The sequence below is a fragment of the Tiliqua scincoides genome, chromosome 6 (genome assembly GCF_035046505.1).
Source record: "Tiliqua scincoides isolate rTilSci1 chromosome 6, rTilSci1.hap2, whole genome shotgun sequence".
NCBI classification, from domain to species: Eukaryota; Metazoa; Chordata; class Lepidosauria; order Squamata; family Scincidae; genus Tiliqua; species Tiliqua scincoides.
In genome coordinates, this window is record NC_089826.1 from 67,622,125 (window position 1) to 67,640,534 (window position 18,410).

General features: G+C 40.1%; 1 protein-coding gene across 4 annotated transcripts in view; it reads right to left on the reverse strand.

Moving 5' to 3' along the window:
* The window catches only part of DCUN1D4 (defective in cullin neddylation 1 domain containing 4), a 33,564-nt gene that overhangs the window by 3,729 nt on the left and 11,425 nt on the right, over positions 1-18,410 (reverse strand). For 3 of the 4 annotated variants that reach the window (XM_066632661.1, XM_066632660.1, XM_066632659.1), the window contains 7 exons: positions 17,007-17,046; positions 8,048-8,162; positions 6,962-7,053; positions 5,492-5,562; positions 4,163-4,254; positions 3,516-3,624; positions 982-1,086 (listed from right to left, as the gene is read on the reverse strand). In XM_066632661.1, coding sequence (XP_066488758.1) covers positions 982-1,086; positions 3,516-3,624; positions 4,163-4,254; positions 5,492-5,562; positions 6,962-7,053; positions 8,048-8,162; positions 17,007-17,046 — 624 coding nt within the window. The remainder of the gene's footprint in view (positions 1-981; positions 1,087-3,515; positions 3,625-4,162; positions 4,255-5,491; positions 5,563-6,961; positions 7,054-8,047; positions 8,163-17,006; positions 17,047-18,410) is intronic. The other variant, XM_066632662.1, reaches the window with a different exon arrangement.

The following is an 18,410-nucleotide window of genomic DNA, read 5'->3' on the forward strand; positions in this document are numbered from 1 at the left end:
AAAATACCAGAGTTTGTTGTGTACATTTTTGAACATACAGAATTTGCATTATTGCACAAGTAAAAGAGTGTAACAGAATTAGTTGACCTGATTCTTTTAAAAAAAACAAGGCCGTGCTAGTGAAATGCACATCTCTGGATAGGGTACAAAAAGTGAATAGTTTACACTCAAGGCCATTATAGCTTTTCAATGGGAATACATATACTTAGAAACAAGCCATTTTTACTGCTGATCATAATCAAGACAGAAAAAGAAATGTGTAAAAATCCTAGGATATGACCTCACAAAAGATCCTAAACTCATCCTTATACACACTGTAGAAGATGACCTCCATAACAGGTACCCACAAGATTCTCTTGCTAAATGTTTGACTAGCAGCAAAAATTGTGCAGGCTATTCGCTGGGAGCATACTATAACTGCTGCATATTGACCATAACCAATTAAAATACGGGGAAGAGCCATCATGTCAAAATTGACTTCAGAAGTTTGGAGACGCTCAGAACAGAAAGAAACCATTGGCTTCTATGACATTTGTCCTCCATCTCCCACTTTTAAAATTTCCTAGAACCTGCATCCCCCTAGGGAGGAGATCAATTAAAGCCAATTTGTACACCATCTCATTGGTTGCACACCATCTCATTGCTGTATCATCTTGAGATGACTATATACTTAAATCTAAGTGATAAGCATGTCTGAATTCACTTCTGTTCATTTATTTGTGTGTGGGTTTTTTCTTCTTCTCTGCTTTGCTTTTTGGTTTGTTTTATTTATTATTGAACTGAAAATTAAAATTTTCTAACACACACAAAAATTCATAATCTCCAGAACATCCTATAGCCATTTAAATTATATTTACAAAACGTACTAAGTATTCAAAGTACCTTAAGCAACCAGCAAGGTCATGGCTAATAAAAACTTCTAGCCAATTTTAACTGTTGGTATTTTCAGTCTAAAATATAAAAAGGTTTTACCACTTATACCTCTAGGAACTGGTGAAATACTGGGAACAGAGGCCATGTTTTTCCTAAGAGGAGTCCTAACATACACTTGGCAGTATTTATATCTAGGCTTCGCTGGTCCTTTTCCTATTAAAAAGAAAAAATAAAACAAAATTTAATTGCAGTATATTTCATTTCAGTGAAAAACAAGTCAGTTCATTCTTCACAAGACATAACTGATGTAAATTATAACTGATTCTCTTTAGTTTTCTCTTGCATTTTTCATATTTGTTTATACACAATGAAGCCAGATCTCCTAACTGAAGCTATTTAGCATTAAATAACTAAATAGGAAACTGGAGGAAGCTAGCCAGGGGTATAAATTTGAAGCCAGCTCTACAAGCATGAGGAAGCCACATGACAAAGCAACAAGGCAAATGTGGAGCAATCTGTGTGAGGCTAGTTAAGCATCCGTGTGAGGAGATGGTTAAGAACTAGTACTTATTTAACACATGAAATTTTAAATGAGGATATAGCAAGGAAGGGCATTTGTTATCAGCAACTGAATCCTAGGAAGTTAACTAGCTTTTCAACATTACTATAATAGAAGGTTTGACTGGCTGCAATCAAACTGAATTGGAAACATCAAATTTGAAGGGGAAAGCTAATATATAGATATTAAATTAAGAAGTGCCACAGTGTAGATTTTGCTAGACACATGTCAGTTTATAAAGCATCCTAATAGCAAAACACCAAAGTAAATACAGAAACAAACAGTTTTTTAAGCATATATGCGAATTCAGCATAAGGGTAAGGAGACCAGGGCACTGGCATTCCTTCTCCCCCTTCAAAACAAAGTTCTCTAAAATAAAATATAGAGTAGGATTCAGTTTTCAAGTAAACAAGCCATAACAAATCACAGAAAACCACAGTTATGAAAGTAGAAAGTCAGTGGGAAGAGTCTTTCCAGAGTACTGCACAGAGTGCCATGTATACGACTATCTGCCTAATGGGCATAAATCATGGGTGTGTTCTCAGAGTAATGTTCCCCAAGAACCAAGAGCTCAAGTTCATTCCCTTGAAGCCAAAGTAGCTGACCTGGAGAAGCTGAGAAAGACAGGTATATGGATGTGGCTATCATGCGAGAGAGGTGGCCCTTCACTGCTATCATGGAGAGAGAGAGAGAGAGGGAGGGAGGGAGTCTCAAGAAAGGAGGCAGCTATTCTGATGAAGAGTAAAATGAGCCTTTGAAAGGAGCCATTCTTTGGATGATGACTCACATCTTCTCATGCGGAGAACAGTGCTTGGGGAAAGGAGCTCCTAGTAGTAGATAATTTGATCATTCATGAAACAGAGAGTTAGTGATGGAGATGCAAACTGCAGGGTAACTTGCATGCCTGGTGCAAAGGTTGCAGATGTCATGCATCATCTGGATCAGCTGGTAGGCAATGCTGAGAAGGGGGTAGCAGTCCTGGTGCATGTTTGCACCAGTTACAATGGGAGTGCAGCTGGGTGGTTCAAAAGTTGAATTTAAATTGGTAGGTAGGATGCTGGAGGCCAGCCCCAACCGGGTAACAACTCTGGAAATGCTACATGTTCCATGCACAGGCCCACCAAGAGCTGCAGAAGTGTCTCAATATGCAGGTGAAAATATGGTATCAAGGGGGGGGGGTCTGGAATTGTTTGACACTGGGAAACATTTAAGGACAGGTCAAGTTTGACCAGGGTCCCCTACAGCTGCCATCTACTCTTTAAAAAACAAACAGAATCTTACAGTCTAAATCTTATAATTTAAGTATGATAAATGTGACTATGCATTAAGACCTAAAGAACATTCTTATGATAGTACCCCTCTGTGTTGTAATTGCTTTGGCCTAGTGGACACCCAAGAGTCATACCTTTGCCCATAGGAATTACAGTGGATCCTCTGTATCCACAAGAGATCCATTACAGGATCCCCCATGGATACTGAATTTCACTAATAATGAAATCATCAGGGATGGCGGCATAGCACCACAATTACTTACCTTGATATGGTCTCCTCAGAAGCCTCCTGGATGCAACTGGAAGTAACTTCTGGTTCACACTAGCAACTTCTGAGTCACAGCCAGGAGGTCTACTGAGGTGTGAGGAGGCTGCACATGGCCTACCTGTGCTTCAGAACATCTTGAATTAACTTAGCTGTCATAGAATAAAACAACAGGCCCTACAGCGGACGTGGTGTTCCTCAAGGGACAGTTGCTTTTTAACTTGTTTACAAAGCATCAAAGTTATTTGCAGATGACAGCAAAATATTCTTGGTGGCAAAAACAAAGCAGTTTGTGAAGTGCTCCAAAGTGACTTTTTGAACTGGGTGAATGGACAATCAAATGGCAAATGTAAAGGGATGTACATTCAAGTGACTCGACACATTAGATTATATATGGGAGTAAATTTCAAAAGACACAAATGGATAATTCTGTATAATGAAGAAAGCATAACTGACATAGAATTATTAACTCCAGAAATTCCTCTCCATAGATGCAACTGTATGGAATGTCATGAAAATGAAGTGATCAGAACTTTGGGCTACTCACACGAGCGAAGTCAAATGCATATCTGTATATAAGTTTAAAATTTGTAGGCTCATTTAATAAAGATCTCAAGTAATCCAAAGAATTTCGTAGCTTCTCTGTTGTATCACATCTGTAAAATTAGGGGAAAAGACTATTATGGACTTGGAGCTTTAGTTGATCTGACTGCTAATTACACTATATCTCATTACTAACCCCTTAAAAAAGCAACAGTTACAAATTTACTTAAAAAACTCAAGGATATACTGAATATACTGAACATACTGACCCCTCTGTTAAAATCCCCCTCCTCTCCCCCCTCCCCCGTTCTGGTGAGCTACTGTGAGAAACAAGATGCTGGAGTAGTTGAGTTTTTGGCCTGAGCCAGCAGCACTCTTATGTTCATTTACTTTGTACTCTCAGCCTCAAACATAGAATGATTTCCCTACTAGACTAACAGGTTTTCCTCACACATACTTCGTGAGGTTTCATTTCCTTTGATGCCACATGTTTAAATTTAGACCCACCAATCTATAGCATACTGAAAGTTGCTGAATCAGAAACTACAGAAAGTTTCTATGAATAATGATGTTAAAATTCCTAAGACAGAATGCAATAGATATTGAATCTGCTGAATCTACTTTTCATTTGATGATCAGGATAATACTTACTGCAGGGATGTCATTCCTTTTAACCATTCTTGCAAAGTAAAGTAACCCATGTTCTGAGCATCCAATTTCCAAGCTAATACAAGCATAACTACCTGATTTTTAAAAATACAAAAGACAAAAGCATTAGAATATGAGTGCCAGAAAGAATATTTTTAATGCTTCTGAATTATCATAAAGGCTTTATCACCAATCCCAATTATTTCTGCTAGCCCAGTGTTTTTCATCCTGTGAACCCCACTGGGGTTGCAAAGCTTCATTTGGAAGGTTGCAGCAACTATTCAAAGCCTGTCCAAGAAAGGGTGTGGATACAAACCATTAACTTTACTGCCTTATCACAACTGAGTTATTGATATAAACCTACATCTGTCTTCTTGCTGTCTTCCCCTGCAGCTCCTAAGGCCAGCTCTGCTTAGGCTGCTACCTCACAGGCTTGTTGTGAAGACACAAGAGATCAGAGAAACAGGGTGGGCAGGGACAGGCAGCAATGGAGGTAGGCAGATGGATCCCAGGAGAGGCGGATGGGATCAACAGTTGGTCCCCAGTCTCATACTTTATTTTTGAGGGTCATGACATGAAAAAGGTTGAAGACAACTGTGCTGGGCCACAAGTTTATATTCCTTTAATTGGCACCAAGTTGAATACTCTTGCAGCACACTCCTAGGCATGTGTACTCACAAGTAAGCCCCTGTGTTTAATGGGGCTTACTCTCAGGAAAGCGTGTACAGAAGTGGTTCTCACACATTTAGCACCAGGACATAACGAGTATCTGTTGGAACCCACCGGAAGTGATGTCATGACCAGAAGTGAAATATTCAAGCAGGAAAATTTTTTATTATCCTAGGCTACAATCCTACCCACACTTACCCAGGAGTAAGTTTCCTTTACTATCATTGTTAAAAGAATATACATAGTAGTTTGTTAAAAGTACAGGTCTATAACATTTCCCCAAATGAGTCACATATCATGGTAGCATCAAGTCTAATATACGTATTAAAAATAAAATATTGAAATGAATAGGGACACACCTGAAATTGTCTCGCGACCCACCTAGTAGGTCCCAACCCACAGTATGAGAAACACTGGTGTACAGGAATGCTGCCTTAGAGGCTCAGAAAGATTTGTCCTCTGTCTTCCTAGCCAATTCCCCCAACAAAAATGAAAAATCATATACATAAGCACCTAGATCGTGTACACTACTCACAACTTTTGGAATAGACAAGGATATAGACAAGTGAGTGAATAAATACACATCAACAAGACCACATATTCCCATTTTTCATTATGAGAAAATGAGTAAGTACTTGGTACCCATAGCAAGCCTGAACATACATTTTCTGGTTCAACTCCTATATCCTCACAGAATTTCTCCATTCCTTCAGGACCCACAATATCATCTGTCCCTACAACCAAACAAAACTGTGTTATTTTCACTTGAAAAGTTACAACTATGTATTTACAGTATTCCAAAATAAGGGATTGTTCAAACATTGCTCTAAGCCCTGAAGATATATAGCAGGCACAAGGCTCAAACATGTGTTTCCCACCCCTTCTCTACCTATAGGTGTCTAATTATATACACCTACATACAGCCTTCATACATGGCAAGTTCAAAAGAAGAGATTTCTAAGTTGGGGAACTTTAATAAACATTCTTAATCTCATTTGGAACTGCCTCTTAAAAAAGCGTGGTTCTAGACATAAGCAAGCTGTATTTATTTCATGGTTGCTGATTTACATACACTGCACCAAACAAGAGAAACTTCTATCCAAAAGTTAAACTTTCAGCTACTTAAACATGACTTAGAATGGCAGAATTTTATACTGTGTTTGCTATAGCAGAATTTTCATTAATTCACATAAAGTGCAATTTTAATCTGCAATTTAAAGCCAAGATTCAAGTTGTGTCAGCTCTGAAATTGGTATTTATTCATGTCTTATTCTTTCAGGTGGATACATTGCTTAAACATTGCTTTCCTGTTTAAGTTGAAGAATTAAATAATCTTTATACTTTGTTGTTGATCTTTATATTCAAACTAAAACCGATATCAATATTTTTTCTTGAATTTTTATTAACTATTTTTGCCCAGCCCACATGTGTGCACATTTGATTCCTGTTGCATGAACATAAGAACATAAGAACAGCCCCACTGGATCAGGCCATAGGCCCATCTAGTCCAGCTTCCTGTATCTCACAGCGGCCCACCAAATGCCCCAGGGAGCACACCAGATAACAAGAGACCTCATCCTGGTGCCCTCCCTTGCATCTGGCATTCTGACATAACCCATTTCTAAAATCAGGAGGTTGCGCATACACATCATGGCTTGTACCCCATAATGGATTTTTCCTCCAGAAACTTGTCCAATCCCCTTTTAAAGGCGTCTAGGCTAGACGCCATCACCACATCCTGTGGCAAGGAGTTCCACAGACCGACCACACGCTGAGTAAAGAAATATTTTCTTTTGTCTGTCCTAACCCGCCCAACACTCAATTTTAGTGGATGTCCCCTGGTTCTGGTATTATGTGAGAGTGTAAAGAGCATCTCCCTATCCACTCTGTCCATCCCCTGCATAATTTTGTATGTCTCAATCATGTCCCCCCTCAGGCGTCTCTTTTCTAGGCTGAAGAGGCCCAAACGCCATAGCCTTTCCTCATAAGGAAGGTGCCCCAGCCCCGTAATCATCTTAGTCGCTCTCTTTTGCACCTTTTCCATTTCCACCATGTCTTTTTTGAGCAGTAATATTGGGCAGTAATGGCTTAACTGGAAAACTGGCAACATGCATTGTATACCCATTGACTTACCTGCATATTCATAGAACCATTCTAAGCACCTCTTGCTTGAGAACATGTCATCTTCTGTCTTTATTCGAGCAGAATCAAATTTTCTATACATTCTAATGATGAAAAAGTCAAGAATATAATGTCATTGATTTCTAAATAAAAGATATATAAATAATGTTGATTTTTACTGCCAAGCATTTTACATTGGTTTTTACTCCTAACATACATACACCCGTTTTCAGGCCATTACATGAAAAGGAGAGAAAGGTGACAGCTATCTAAAAGTTGCACAGTAGACCATCCTATTAACTCACCATTTTCTATATCAAAATCTAAAGCCATAATTGTTCATACTATCAGAACATAACAGCATTTATTTGAACTGCATTCACACTGCAAAGTTATCAGGGCCATAGCTAAAGGGAAGTGAGAGAAGAGAAAGGCAAGCAGTACAGTAACCCAACCTATTTCCCTCAGTAATACAAAACCTATTTTTAAAGTTGTAACAAATATTTGAATGGCAGCAACGCTTGAGAATGGGAAGACTCACCATTTAGCAAGTATAAAGCGGCTTATATTAGCACATCTCATGTTAAGACTACCAGTTAGAGTACACCAAGGTTCCAAAGCAAACCAGAGATGAGCTTAAACACAATTACTAAAATTAAAAGGTTTAAACACACCTAATTCTGTGCTGAATTGTGCCCCAAGACTGTACTCCTATGCAAAGTTACTGAGATGCAAGTCTAATTCAAGTCAAACTATCAAACCAAGTTATAAATAGATTATTATACTTGACATTTCAATATTAATTTCATTGTTCTGTTATCCTGCTGACAGATTAATTGTTCCAAGACAAATGCTGAAGAGTGTTTGTGGACTTGTTTTTTAGATACTAAAGCACAAGAGTCTAACACTGGCCAATTTAAATGTATTGTATTATACCCACACGAGTATCTTTTGTATTAAATTTTAATAGTCTCTCATAATCTTAGCAATTGGACAAACTTTAACATATATGCACATATTCATATATATGATATAATTGAGAGCACACCAATTAAATGTCCACTGAAAGATACAAAATGAACAAAGCAGATAACATACCCATCATGTCTACTTTTTTTAGCTGATAGGTCATCTCCAGCTGCAGGTCGCCTCTTTTTTCTGGGTGGCATCACTTTGTTAAAGCAGTCCGATGAACTGCAAGACCTGAGACTTCCTATGGAGCAATTTAGAACAGTACATGGATCAGACAAATGCTAAACTTTAATAGTACTGTACCCTTAATAGCCACCATTCAAGCTCCACAAGCCTTCTATATGCAGTGTGATAAACTAGAATGTCAAGCTCGACGTAGAGAAACTGAATTCAATAACTGCCATCTTTCCTAGGCCTTTAAAACAGTCTTTAAGATATTTACTCTCTATGAGCCAATTCATTCTTGATGACAGAACGCATGTAATCTCATCCTGCCTCACCTGTACTGTCTCCCTTCCCCATCAGCTAGTGCAAGCAAAAGCAGCTGGACATCCCTCTTGAAGCACCCTCCCCTCCTCACCTTGCCCCATGCTTCTAAAAAGAGTTTGCTACCACTATTGCTTATCCTGCCTAAGCAAGGATTGGAGAGCAATACCTCTTTTACACAGATTCAGTTCCTTGTTCCGGTTGTTTGCAGAGCCCCTTCCTCCTGTTTGTATAGGGAATGGTTTCTACTCAGGGAAGATCACCCACCAGAGCAAACATAACCAGTTCTAAAAACTGCAAATTTTTAACCAGACTGCAAGCTGCATTTATGGGTATATTTTTTTCCTCAAAAGAGGCAATATACTGGCTGCTTCTCACATTTTAAAACAGGCATCTTTAGCCCCATATCATACCATTTTTGTACCTTTTGAAACTGTTGGGCGAGTGCAAAATTATAAGATTTTGTGATTTCTCCCTCACAAAAATCTGCAAGCTTACTTATACAGTTATATGAATGCTTCAGTGCTTTTCCATTAATGTACTTTTTCTCTTTCTTATAAACTGAATATGATTTGTCATATCTTTGACTGCAGCTTATCTTCAGATGCAGAGACAAATTTGAGCTTGTTCAGCCAACAGCAAAATCAGTAGCTATTTAGGCACTATTAGAACATCAGGCTTGCTCTAATCTGACTGTGAACCCATTTTACAAACAGTTTCTTATAAAGCCCAATTCTATGCAAGTTTATCTATAAATGCAGGGCTTACTCACTTTTTTCTTGCTAAGTTGTTCCTCACCTCATGAAGATACAGATAAGTCCAAAACCCAGTTGATCCCCATCTTATATCCTGTGCCTACAAACCTTGTTCCTCCCATATACAGCCAGTCACTAATACTCCAAATGAAAGCCTATAGGAAAAGCAAGTGTCAGTGTATAGGTAGGTGACCACTGTCACTGTATCTTTGGTGTTGGGTCATCGTTATCATCCCCACTTGCACAGGAAGAATGGTGGGGTTGAGAGACCAAGGAAAAACATGAGTACGTAGATCTTAAGTTGGAAGTAAGCACATTATACAAGACTACAGAGACATTCAGGTGAAATCAATTCAGGTGAAGGTTTTTTATCTTAGAATTTAAAATATATTAAGCAAACCAACTGAAGAATCATAGCTTAGTGACATAGCAAGTTCTTCTCTTGTAGAAGATCCTGGGTTTGATGTTTGGCATTTCTAAAAAAAATCTAAAGTAGTAAGGCTGGAGAAGATCTCTGCCCGAGACCTGGGAAAGCCACTTCCAATTGCTACTGGGCTAAATAAACAAATAGTCTGACTTACTATAGGGCAGCTTCATATGCCTAACATAAGCTCATAATACATTTGTCTCCATTGATGTTAGTACAGGCATGCAATGCTTAGCGACATACTGCTTAAGGACTGACCACATGTATGATGGTAATGCCCTAACTGCCTATATAAAGGAAAAGACTGTAAATCAAAGATGCTTGTGATTTCATTGCAAATTAAGGTTTTGTTTCAGGGAATACCTAACATAAGCTCATAATACATTTGTCTCCATTGATGTTAGTACAGGCATGCAATGCTTAGCGACATACTGCTTAAGGACTGACCACATGTATGATGGTAATGCCCTAACTGCCTATATAAAGGCAAAGACTGTAAATCAAAGATGCTTGTGATTTCATTGCAAATTAAGGTTTTGTTTCAGGGAATGAACCAAACAAATCCTAATACTGTTCAGATGAGTAAATCACCAGCTAAAGGCAACACATTATGGGTTTTAATCCTTTATTCTGCCTTCCAAACAGCAATTGCAATACCAGTATTTATTATAAAACATACACGGTCATTTTGCTCTTCATTATGATAATTCTTAGGAAAGATAACCCACTGTCCTCCTTAGTACAGGTGTGCACCACTTAACGATGGGGATATGTTCTCTGATCCCTGTTATGCGATTGAGTTGTTAAGCAAACATTCAGCCCAGTGCCTTAGTTGTGTAAACAGACACTCCCTGTCAGAAACTAGCTGGCTGCACAGGTTACTGGAGATAGACTACCTCTTCTTTGCATTAAGAGCCTCGTTGTTGTGTAAACAGACACTCTGCTGCAGGCTATGGGAGATCTGGTTGCCTCATTGTTGTGCTTTGACCACAATCATATATGTGGTCCGTCATTAATTAATTAATTCATTCATTCCACCTTTATTGGCATAAACAATCCAACAAGAAAACAAAATTAAAACATTCAGGGTAGCCACCAATCATTGATCAGGCAAAGAAATATAGAGGAATTTACGCCTTGACAGTGCCTTAAAAATATATTTTGCTACATTTGATGAGCGGCACTCATTTCTCCTGTCCAACAAGTACCAGACCAAGTCTGTAACTGAACCATGAAAGTTTTCCAGGAATGGATATAGAAATCAATGGCATAAATCATTATAGTGGGTACAATAGAAAAGTACATGGGTCAAGGACTCTTGAGGTCAGGTCGCAAGAACATGACTGGGGACTTTCCAGTGGTCTATTAAATCTTGCTCTTAGTACATTTGTAGGTAAGATATTAAACCTACCCAGTGTAAAGGCTCTATGAATCTGAGGTGAACACATGAACGATAGATAGCTTGAACCCAAATCAGAGGGCCATGAAAGACCTATAGAGGCAAACAAGACTTATAGGCTGCAGCTTGCAAATCCTGTTTCTCTACATCGAATAGTCGGGTCCAAGTAAGATTGTAAGCCGCAGAAATGGGTAATCCTCCTATCAGATCAGTTGATAAACCTAGGAGCTGGAGTCTTTTGTGAAATAAGGTTAGACCAGGGGAAAAAGAAACATCAGCAAGAATATTGGAGAGCATGATGTTCTGATTTGCCTCAAAACCGACCCTTAGCCAAAATCTCAAGAATCTCAGCCAGGCCAGCGTTTCAATTTTATGCAGACCAGCTTCGAGGCACAATGCTGCGTAAGGGACACAGTGAGGTATCGCAAAGATCTTATAGAGGAATCTGGATTGAACACGCTCTACTAGAGTGGAAATGACTGAAATCCAGATAGGAGTACCAAACAGCAATTGTGCCAGAACCTTGGACTTAAAGATCTGCACTGCTGCTGGGATATAAGAATTGCCCCAGGTGTAAAAAAAACCACAAAGTAGCTTGAACTAATAAACTGCTTGAGTTAATAGTAGCCTGGCGATGGGGTGACCAAGTATGCATATGATGAAACAGAATTCCCAGGTACTTGAAAACTTTAACCTGTTCAATTACCTTCCCACCAAAGGACCAAGAGGTAGGTTTCCATTGGGAACCAAAAACAACTATTTTAGACTTCTCAAAGTTTAATTGCAACTTATTGGAAGTTAGGTATTTAACACATGAGTTGATTAAACACTTCAAGCCAATTTTCATACGGGACAATAGCAGCATATCATCTGCATACAACAGAAGTGGGAACGGTAAATTACCTAATTTAGGAGGATGGGCATCAACTAAGGACAAATGAGGAGCCAGATCATTAATGAATATGTTAAACAGCATAGGGGCTAAGACACATCCTTGTTTGACTCCTAAATTAGTAGCAATGGGGGCCGAAAGTTTCCCACATGGTGTCAATTTAACACAGTAGCTAGTCTCCGAGTAGGGCTTCCTGATTAAGAGAAGGAGTCTCTTGTCCAGACCTAAACTGTACAGTTTTAGCCGAAGTAGCTCCCTGTCAACCGTGTCAAATGCGCCTTTTAAATCCAGGAAGGCAGCATAAAGATGGAAATTTTTAGATTTGGCATACTTAGTGACTAAATGGGATAGGGCTAAACAGTTTTCCAAAATAGGTTTACCAGGTAAGAAGCCTGTTTGTTCTGGGCCAATAATATTATTTTCTTTCAGCCACTTGGTGAGCCTGTCCAAAAGGTATTTTGTGTAAATCTTGCCCAGAGAGGATAGCAAAGAGATGGGGCGATAGCTCCCTGGGTGCTTTCTATCCCCTTTTTTATAAATGGGCAAAATGATTGATTGGGTCCATGAGTTGGGCATAATACCAGTATTATTTACAACTGTGAACAGGTCTGTCAATAGTGGTGCCCACCAATCTGGGTCAACTTTGAATATAACAAGGGGAACAACATCCAGGCCCACAACCTTCCCAGGTTTCAAAAGAAGAAGTTGCTTTACTTCAGACTCAGATACAGGAGGCCAATTATGTACTTCAGAGAATGAAGCCAGTGGTACAGAAGTGACTTTACAATCATCATAAAAAGTTGATTTAATATAATTTTCCCAAATAAATGATGAGATTGGAGAGACTGGGGAAACATAATTATGGAAGAAACCTGAAGTAATAATGCCAAAATTGTTCAGAATTCTTAGACAAAACAGCTCTATGGAGTAAATTCCACCTTGCAAGAGAGGATTGTTGATGCGCAAATTCAATAGCCTCTCTAAGTTGACTTCTCAGTTCAAAATAGCGTGGAACTAGAACTGAAGCCCCCGATCCTTTGAAAGTTCTGAAAAGCTTTCTAAGTTCTAATTTGGTCTCTAAAAAGGGATCACATGAGACTACATTTGCCCCACTCTTTTTAGGGCCCAAGTTCTGAGGCGGGGATAGTTTTAAGGCAGGGATAAATAATTCTAAAAAGGCTTCAAACTTGGCAGTGAAATCAGAAGGGGTCTTTGACCATATAAAAGTAGATTTGGCTGTAACTACCAAGTCAGAAAATTGTAAATTTTTAAAAATTCTTAAAGATGTTTCATCCCAGAGAATTTTGGGGTGAGATACACTAAAAAAGGAAGGCATATCTTGAGGAGAAGGAGAAGAAAAGGTCATTGTGAGCAGCAAAACACAGCTAAGGGGGAGGTGACCGCTAAGCAAAGGTTCTCCCACTTCAAATTCTCTCACAGAAGACAACATGGAGGCAGGAATCAAAATATAATCAATTACACTATTACCATGTCTAGAGATAAAGGTGAAATCTCCTTCATCACCCATATCTAATAAGCCATTGAGCCATATCAGACTCCAGCGTAGGCTGAATTTAGCTAAGTAAATACCAGTCTCATTGATCACTTGGTCCTTTGATTTGCGTTCAAACAGACAGTAATAGCGAAGATCTAAGTTATCCATGGAGTTGCAAATATGTGAAAAGATTACATGATCTGGACCGGTTCTCGCATTCAGGTCCCCCAAAATAAGAATTTTGGCTCCCACAAATCTGTGTTCAAGATCTCTCATAATCTGATTGAAATATTTCCATTGGTGCTTCCGAGAGGCTTTGGTTTGTGATGGTGGAATATAAATATTGACTATCAAAACGTCCCAGGGCAACGATGACAGTTTGATAACCAGTTTCTTACAGCAACAATCAGACATAAAAATAAAATCAATTGGGAAATGCGATAAAGACGGGATTGCCAGACCGCCTGAAGGATGGCCTTTGGCTTGAGACTTAGTTGCTGGTAAGGAGATAACATTATACCCTTCTAGAGTAATGGGACGGACTGTCCAAGTTTCTTGGAGACAAATTATATATTTTTTAAGAGAAGGTATAAAATCAGGGGCCTTGAGCTTAGAAGCCCAGCCCGCCACATTCCAAAGAAGAAATCTAGCCAAATTGGTATCTGTTGGAGTAGGCGGTTCTGTCGATCAATCCCTGTAATCTAAAAGGTCGGGACCAATTGTTAGGGACATCTCAAGAACATCAGATTGTGAGGGAACTGAATGTCTGGGAGTCTGTGGGGAAGTTGGAGCTAACCCTGACAAAAAGCCAGGGACTTGCTGGTGGCATGCAATAGTATAGGTAGCAGGGCTAATGGAATCATTTAGGCCGGAATCTGGGAGAAGGGTTTCTGTTTCTAGATGCAGAGAATTCTGATAAACATCACGAAGTGGGTGGGAATACTCAGAAAGATCTGCTTTAAGATTACATGTCTCTGCAGTAGTTGCCATAGGATCTTCTTCTAACATAGCAACAGTTGTAAGGTGGGGGAGATGATGAAGGTCAGGAGCTTCCTTCACATTGTGCCTGTTTGATTGAGATGGATTCATAAGGACTGGAGAATCCATCATGGATGGTTGGACCAGGTAGACGCTCCTGAGAACAGGTGGTTTCTTTGAACTGTCCTTCTTCCAGCCTCCTCTCTTCAGAATCCCTGAGTAATTCTTCTCTTACCTTCTCAAAGACATTAATGACCCTCTGTTGTTCCAGGTAAGGAAGTTGCTTTGTAGCCAACACCGCTCCATTAATTATGTCCTCCTCCTCAGGGTTGAGACTTAGCAAAAAGGCTTCAATAGTGCCCTTGGAAGCTGGTCCCTCGGTTGGAGGCATTCCCTCACTACTATTTTGTCTGTAGTCCCTTTGTCTAATCAAGGATGGAGTGAAGGGAAGTGGCATAACAGTCTTTTCGAGATGGACTCCATGAGCTACATCTGCCACAGTCTCCTCTAGCTCTACCATCTCTACAGAAGGAACTCTTATCAGCAGATCGTTAGCAGGAGGCATTCTCACACTGGTTTTGTGTCTTTTGTTCTCTTGTTTACTGAAGGGCCAGGTGAGGGATGGAGGCACAACTGCCTTTTCAGGTGGGGTAGCATGGGCTGCAGCGGGCGATGTCTCCTCTGCCACCTCCACTGACAGAACCCTTTTCAAAGATTCAGCACCAGTCTTAAGTTTAGCAAGGGATCTCTATAGATGGCGAGTTATTTCCTCCAGCTCGTCATTGGCTGCTTTAATTGGGCTCTCAGAGATAGATCGTGTCAGCTGCTCTTCCTGAGAATTAGTATTACATTTCTCCAAAAGTTTATCAGTTGCATGAGTTCTTGGTTGGATGCTAGCATGTACTAGCCTTGGTATCCTTACTGTAACAGGTGGGGATGTTAATTTCCCATTTCCAGATAAAGGTGATGTCCGGCCTGTGTTCATAAAAACTCTCTTAGCCACTATATCAAATGTGCTCAAAAAGTTCCTCATTCTAATGAGCATCAAGGGGATAGTTGCAGGTGTAAATTCCATCAACAGCCTGGTTTTAGAGGGAGGTCCTGATAGTTTTTCAATAGATCCCAAATCAATTTGATTAAATTCCAGCCTCAGCAGCCTGGCTTAGGAGTCCAAAACTTGTCGTCTGGTGGACCATCAATTAGAATTCCAGAAACTGCACTGTATCTCCAAGATTACTTGCTTAGTTAATAGGCGGTGAGTAGTTATTGTTTCCCCTCCCCCGCGTTCCAAAGCTGTAAACTTAGCGGATCTATGCTCCAGTCTAGGCGATTCCCTCCCGTTTCTCGCACGCAGCTGGTCTTGCAATTGCTGCAACTCCACAAGGCACTTGTTAAAGCCTTCCTGCAGGGCATGAACTTGTGTTGTCACATTTTTTATTTCCCTGAGAACAGCCAAAAGTGTCCTTCCAGTCAAGGTACAATGCTGCCCCATCAAAGCCAACAGAGAGTCATCAAACAACAACAAACCCTCCTTCACTTCACAGGGCTTGGAAAGTTCATCTTTAGCAGCTGTTTTCCTCTTTTGGACAGAGGAAAAAGGTGAGGTAGCTGTGCTCTGTCCCTTATCCAGCCACTGGCTATTTGGGGAGGAGAAGGAAGAGTTTTCCTGTGAGACAGCATTCTCCTCATCAGCCGCTGTAAGTGGCTCTGACTCCAGCACAGTAAAAATATTTGATGAGGTAAAATTAGTAGTTGCAGTCATTGACTCATGCCAAGAAACAAAGTCATCCAGACAAAGCTGTTTAGATGCTTTATTTGGAGAGTCCTGGCCAGGGGAAGCTCTAGTTCTCTTCTTCTTCTTCTTCCCCATTATGTTCCGCCTGAGGTTGCAAAGTAATTCGATGCAATCCTCAGTCTGTAGGACTTGAAGGTCAATAAAAACAGCAGAGCCTTAATAAGGAATCCTTGTCAAGAAAGGATGTAAAAAATTGTGGAGACTCACGTCCTAACAATTGTAAACTGGGGGAGAATTAAGACACTTTTCTATTGTGGAAATGTTAGCTAGCAGCCATCTTCCTCCAGAGCCTTGGATGCGAAATCATGAGGGGAACTCAGGTGACAGCTGCTGACCATCTTGGGAGCCTTGTTCGTGGCTGGGAATGGTGGCACAAGCCACTGGGCTATGAGTCATGGGCAAAGAGCCCTTTGGCCCTTGCACTTTGGCTCGCACCAAAGGCTCGCTCCTCTGGCAAGCCCTGCGATGAAATAATATACCTGTTCAACCTGCAGAGATCCTTCTTCCTTCTCTCTCCTGCCAGCAGCTTCTCCAGCCACCACAGCAATAACTTGTTCCTCAGCAGGTCTTGGGAGTAGCAGCCACACACCAATCTCCAGTAGTTTGTTCCAGTAATTCTCAGAAGTCCATTTACCCATCTGTCCATCAACCGGTTCAGTCAGTCCATTAATCTCTTAGTTTCCTTCCTCCAAGCTTTCCCCCTCCTACTACCCACCCGGCCCATCATTAAGTGGAAGGTTGTTAAGCTGTGCACACCTGTACTGACTTCTAATGGCCAGCAGTTAACAGTTTTAATTAATTTTCCCACACTTTGTATCCTTAAACACTACAATATATTTTACATTTAAGATCTCCAACCTGTTTGGCGATCGTCTTGACCAGCGTCCTCTGTCAAGTTCTGTAAAACATTAAGTCAATGCAATTAACTGTAAATTTAGTGATAACTACTTAATTTTCACATATTACAATCAATGCTGTAAAGCTGTAAGCCATTTTTAAAATTAAGTCAAGGAGCTTAAAACTACAGTTTAGGAAAAAAACAGGTGGACAATTCCTTTTCTTAAAGAGATCTTTCAGTTTCTTTATTTAAAAAAAATTTCCTATTCTAACTTTCACTAGAAGCTTCCAGAGCAACTTAGTACTGAGCAATTCACAGGAAGAAGGCATTCACCTTGGAACACTCTCTCTCTCCAAGGAAGAGTATACAAGCCCTAAAAAACCTACCCAAGATTTTATGCTGTAAGATGGTCCCACTGCACAAAAATTCATAACTGTTCTGAAAAAGGATTCAGGAATACTTATTTCCCTTTGACGCCTAAACTGTCAACGTGCAGATTTCAGACCAACTTTCCAGAAAAAAAATCCCAAGTATTTCACAACTAAGGAGCTGCAGTTTAATTTGGTTCCCTCAAACCAAACATCTATAGCCTGTTTGCAATGTGCTAGTTAACTGACAAAACAGCATAAAAAAGTACTAGCTCTTGATGAAGAATTAAGGACTTGACACAAAACTTTAGGCCCAGAAGTCTGCTTGCGAATTGGTTTGGGAAACAAGATGTTAATAAGGAAGAAGAAATTCAGAACACAAACTTGTCAGTATGGACCCAGATCAGGCACTATGCAGAACCATGGTTTAACCATGGCTCAACACAACTTTCAGGTGTCTTGAGTTTGTGCAGTTCCCACATGAGGGGGGACAAAGTTTTAAGCTTCTGACCCAGATCAGGATCCAAGCAGCAAGAGGCATAGTCAACAGTTCCAGAAATGACAATTAGATGAGGCAGAAAGGGTCTGCTTTTGCTACTACTCATAGTAATAAGCTGCTCAGACTAATGGGCCAGCTTGGAGGTCAAGGCCTTATTGGCCTGGATGTGCCAGAACTGATATGTGGGGCCAGCTGACACTGAATGCAACATCTACTAGGTTAGGTTTGTAGGGGAAGCAGAGTATCAGTGGAGAAGGAGGTGATGTGCAGGGTTCTGACTGCTGAATGCCCTGATACGACAGTCAGCTAACAAGATCCTTGGCAATTTCAGCAGGGTTGGCAGGAGCTTCATTTTTTCCCCAAGGTGTTGATAACAAAAAACCTATTCACACCTTGGCACTTTCTCCAGCAGAAATTCCAACAATCATCCTCCATTTCGCATAATAGAAGTAAGTCCCCTTCAATACATAGGGAGCAGATAAAACAAAGTGTTGTGATAAATGGATAAGCTTTGTGATGCAACTGTTTGAAGTAGTGTTTTCAATAAAATTTCAGGG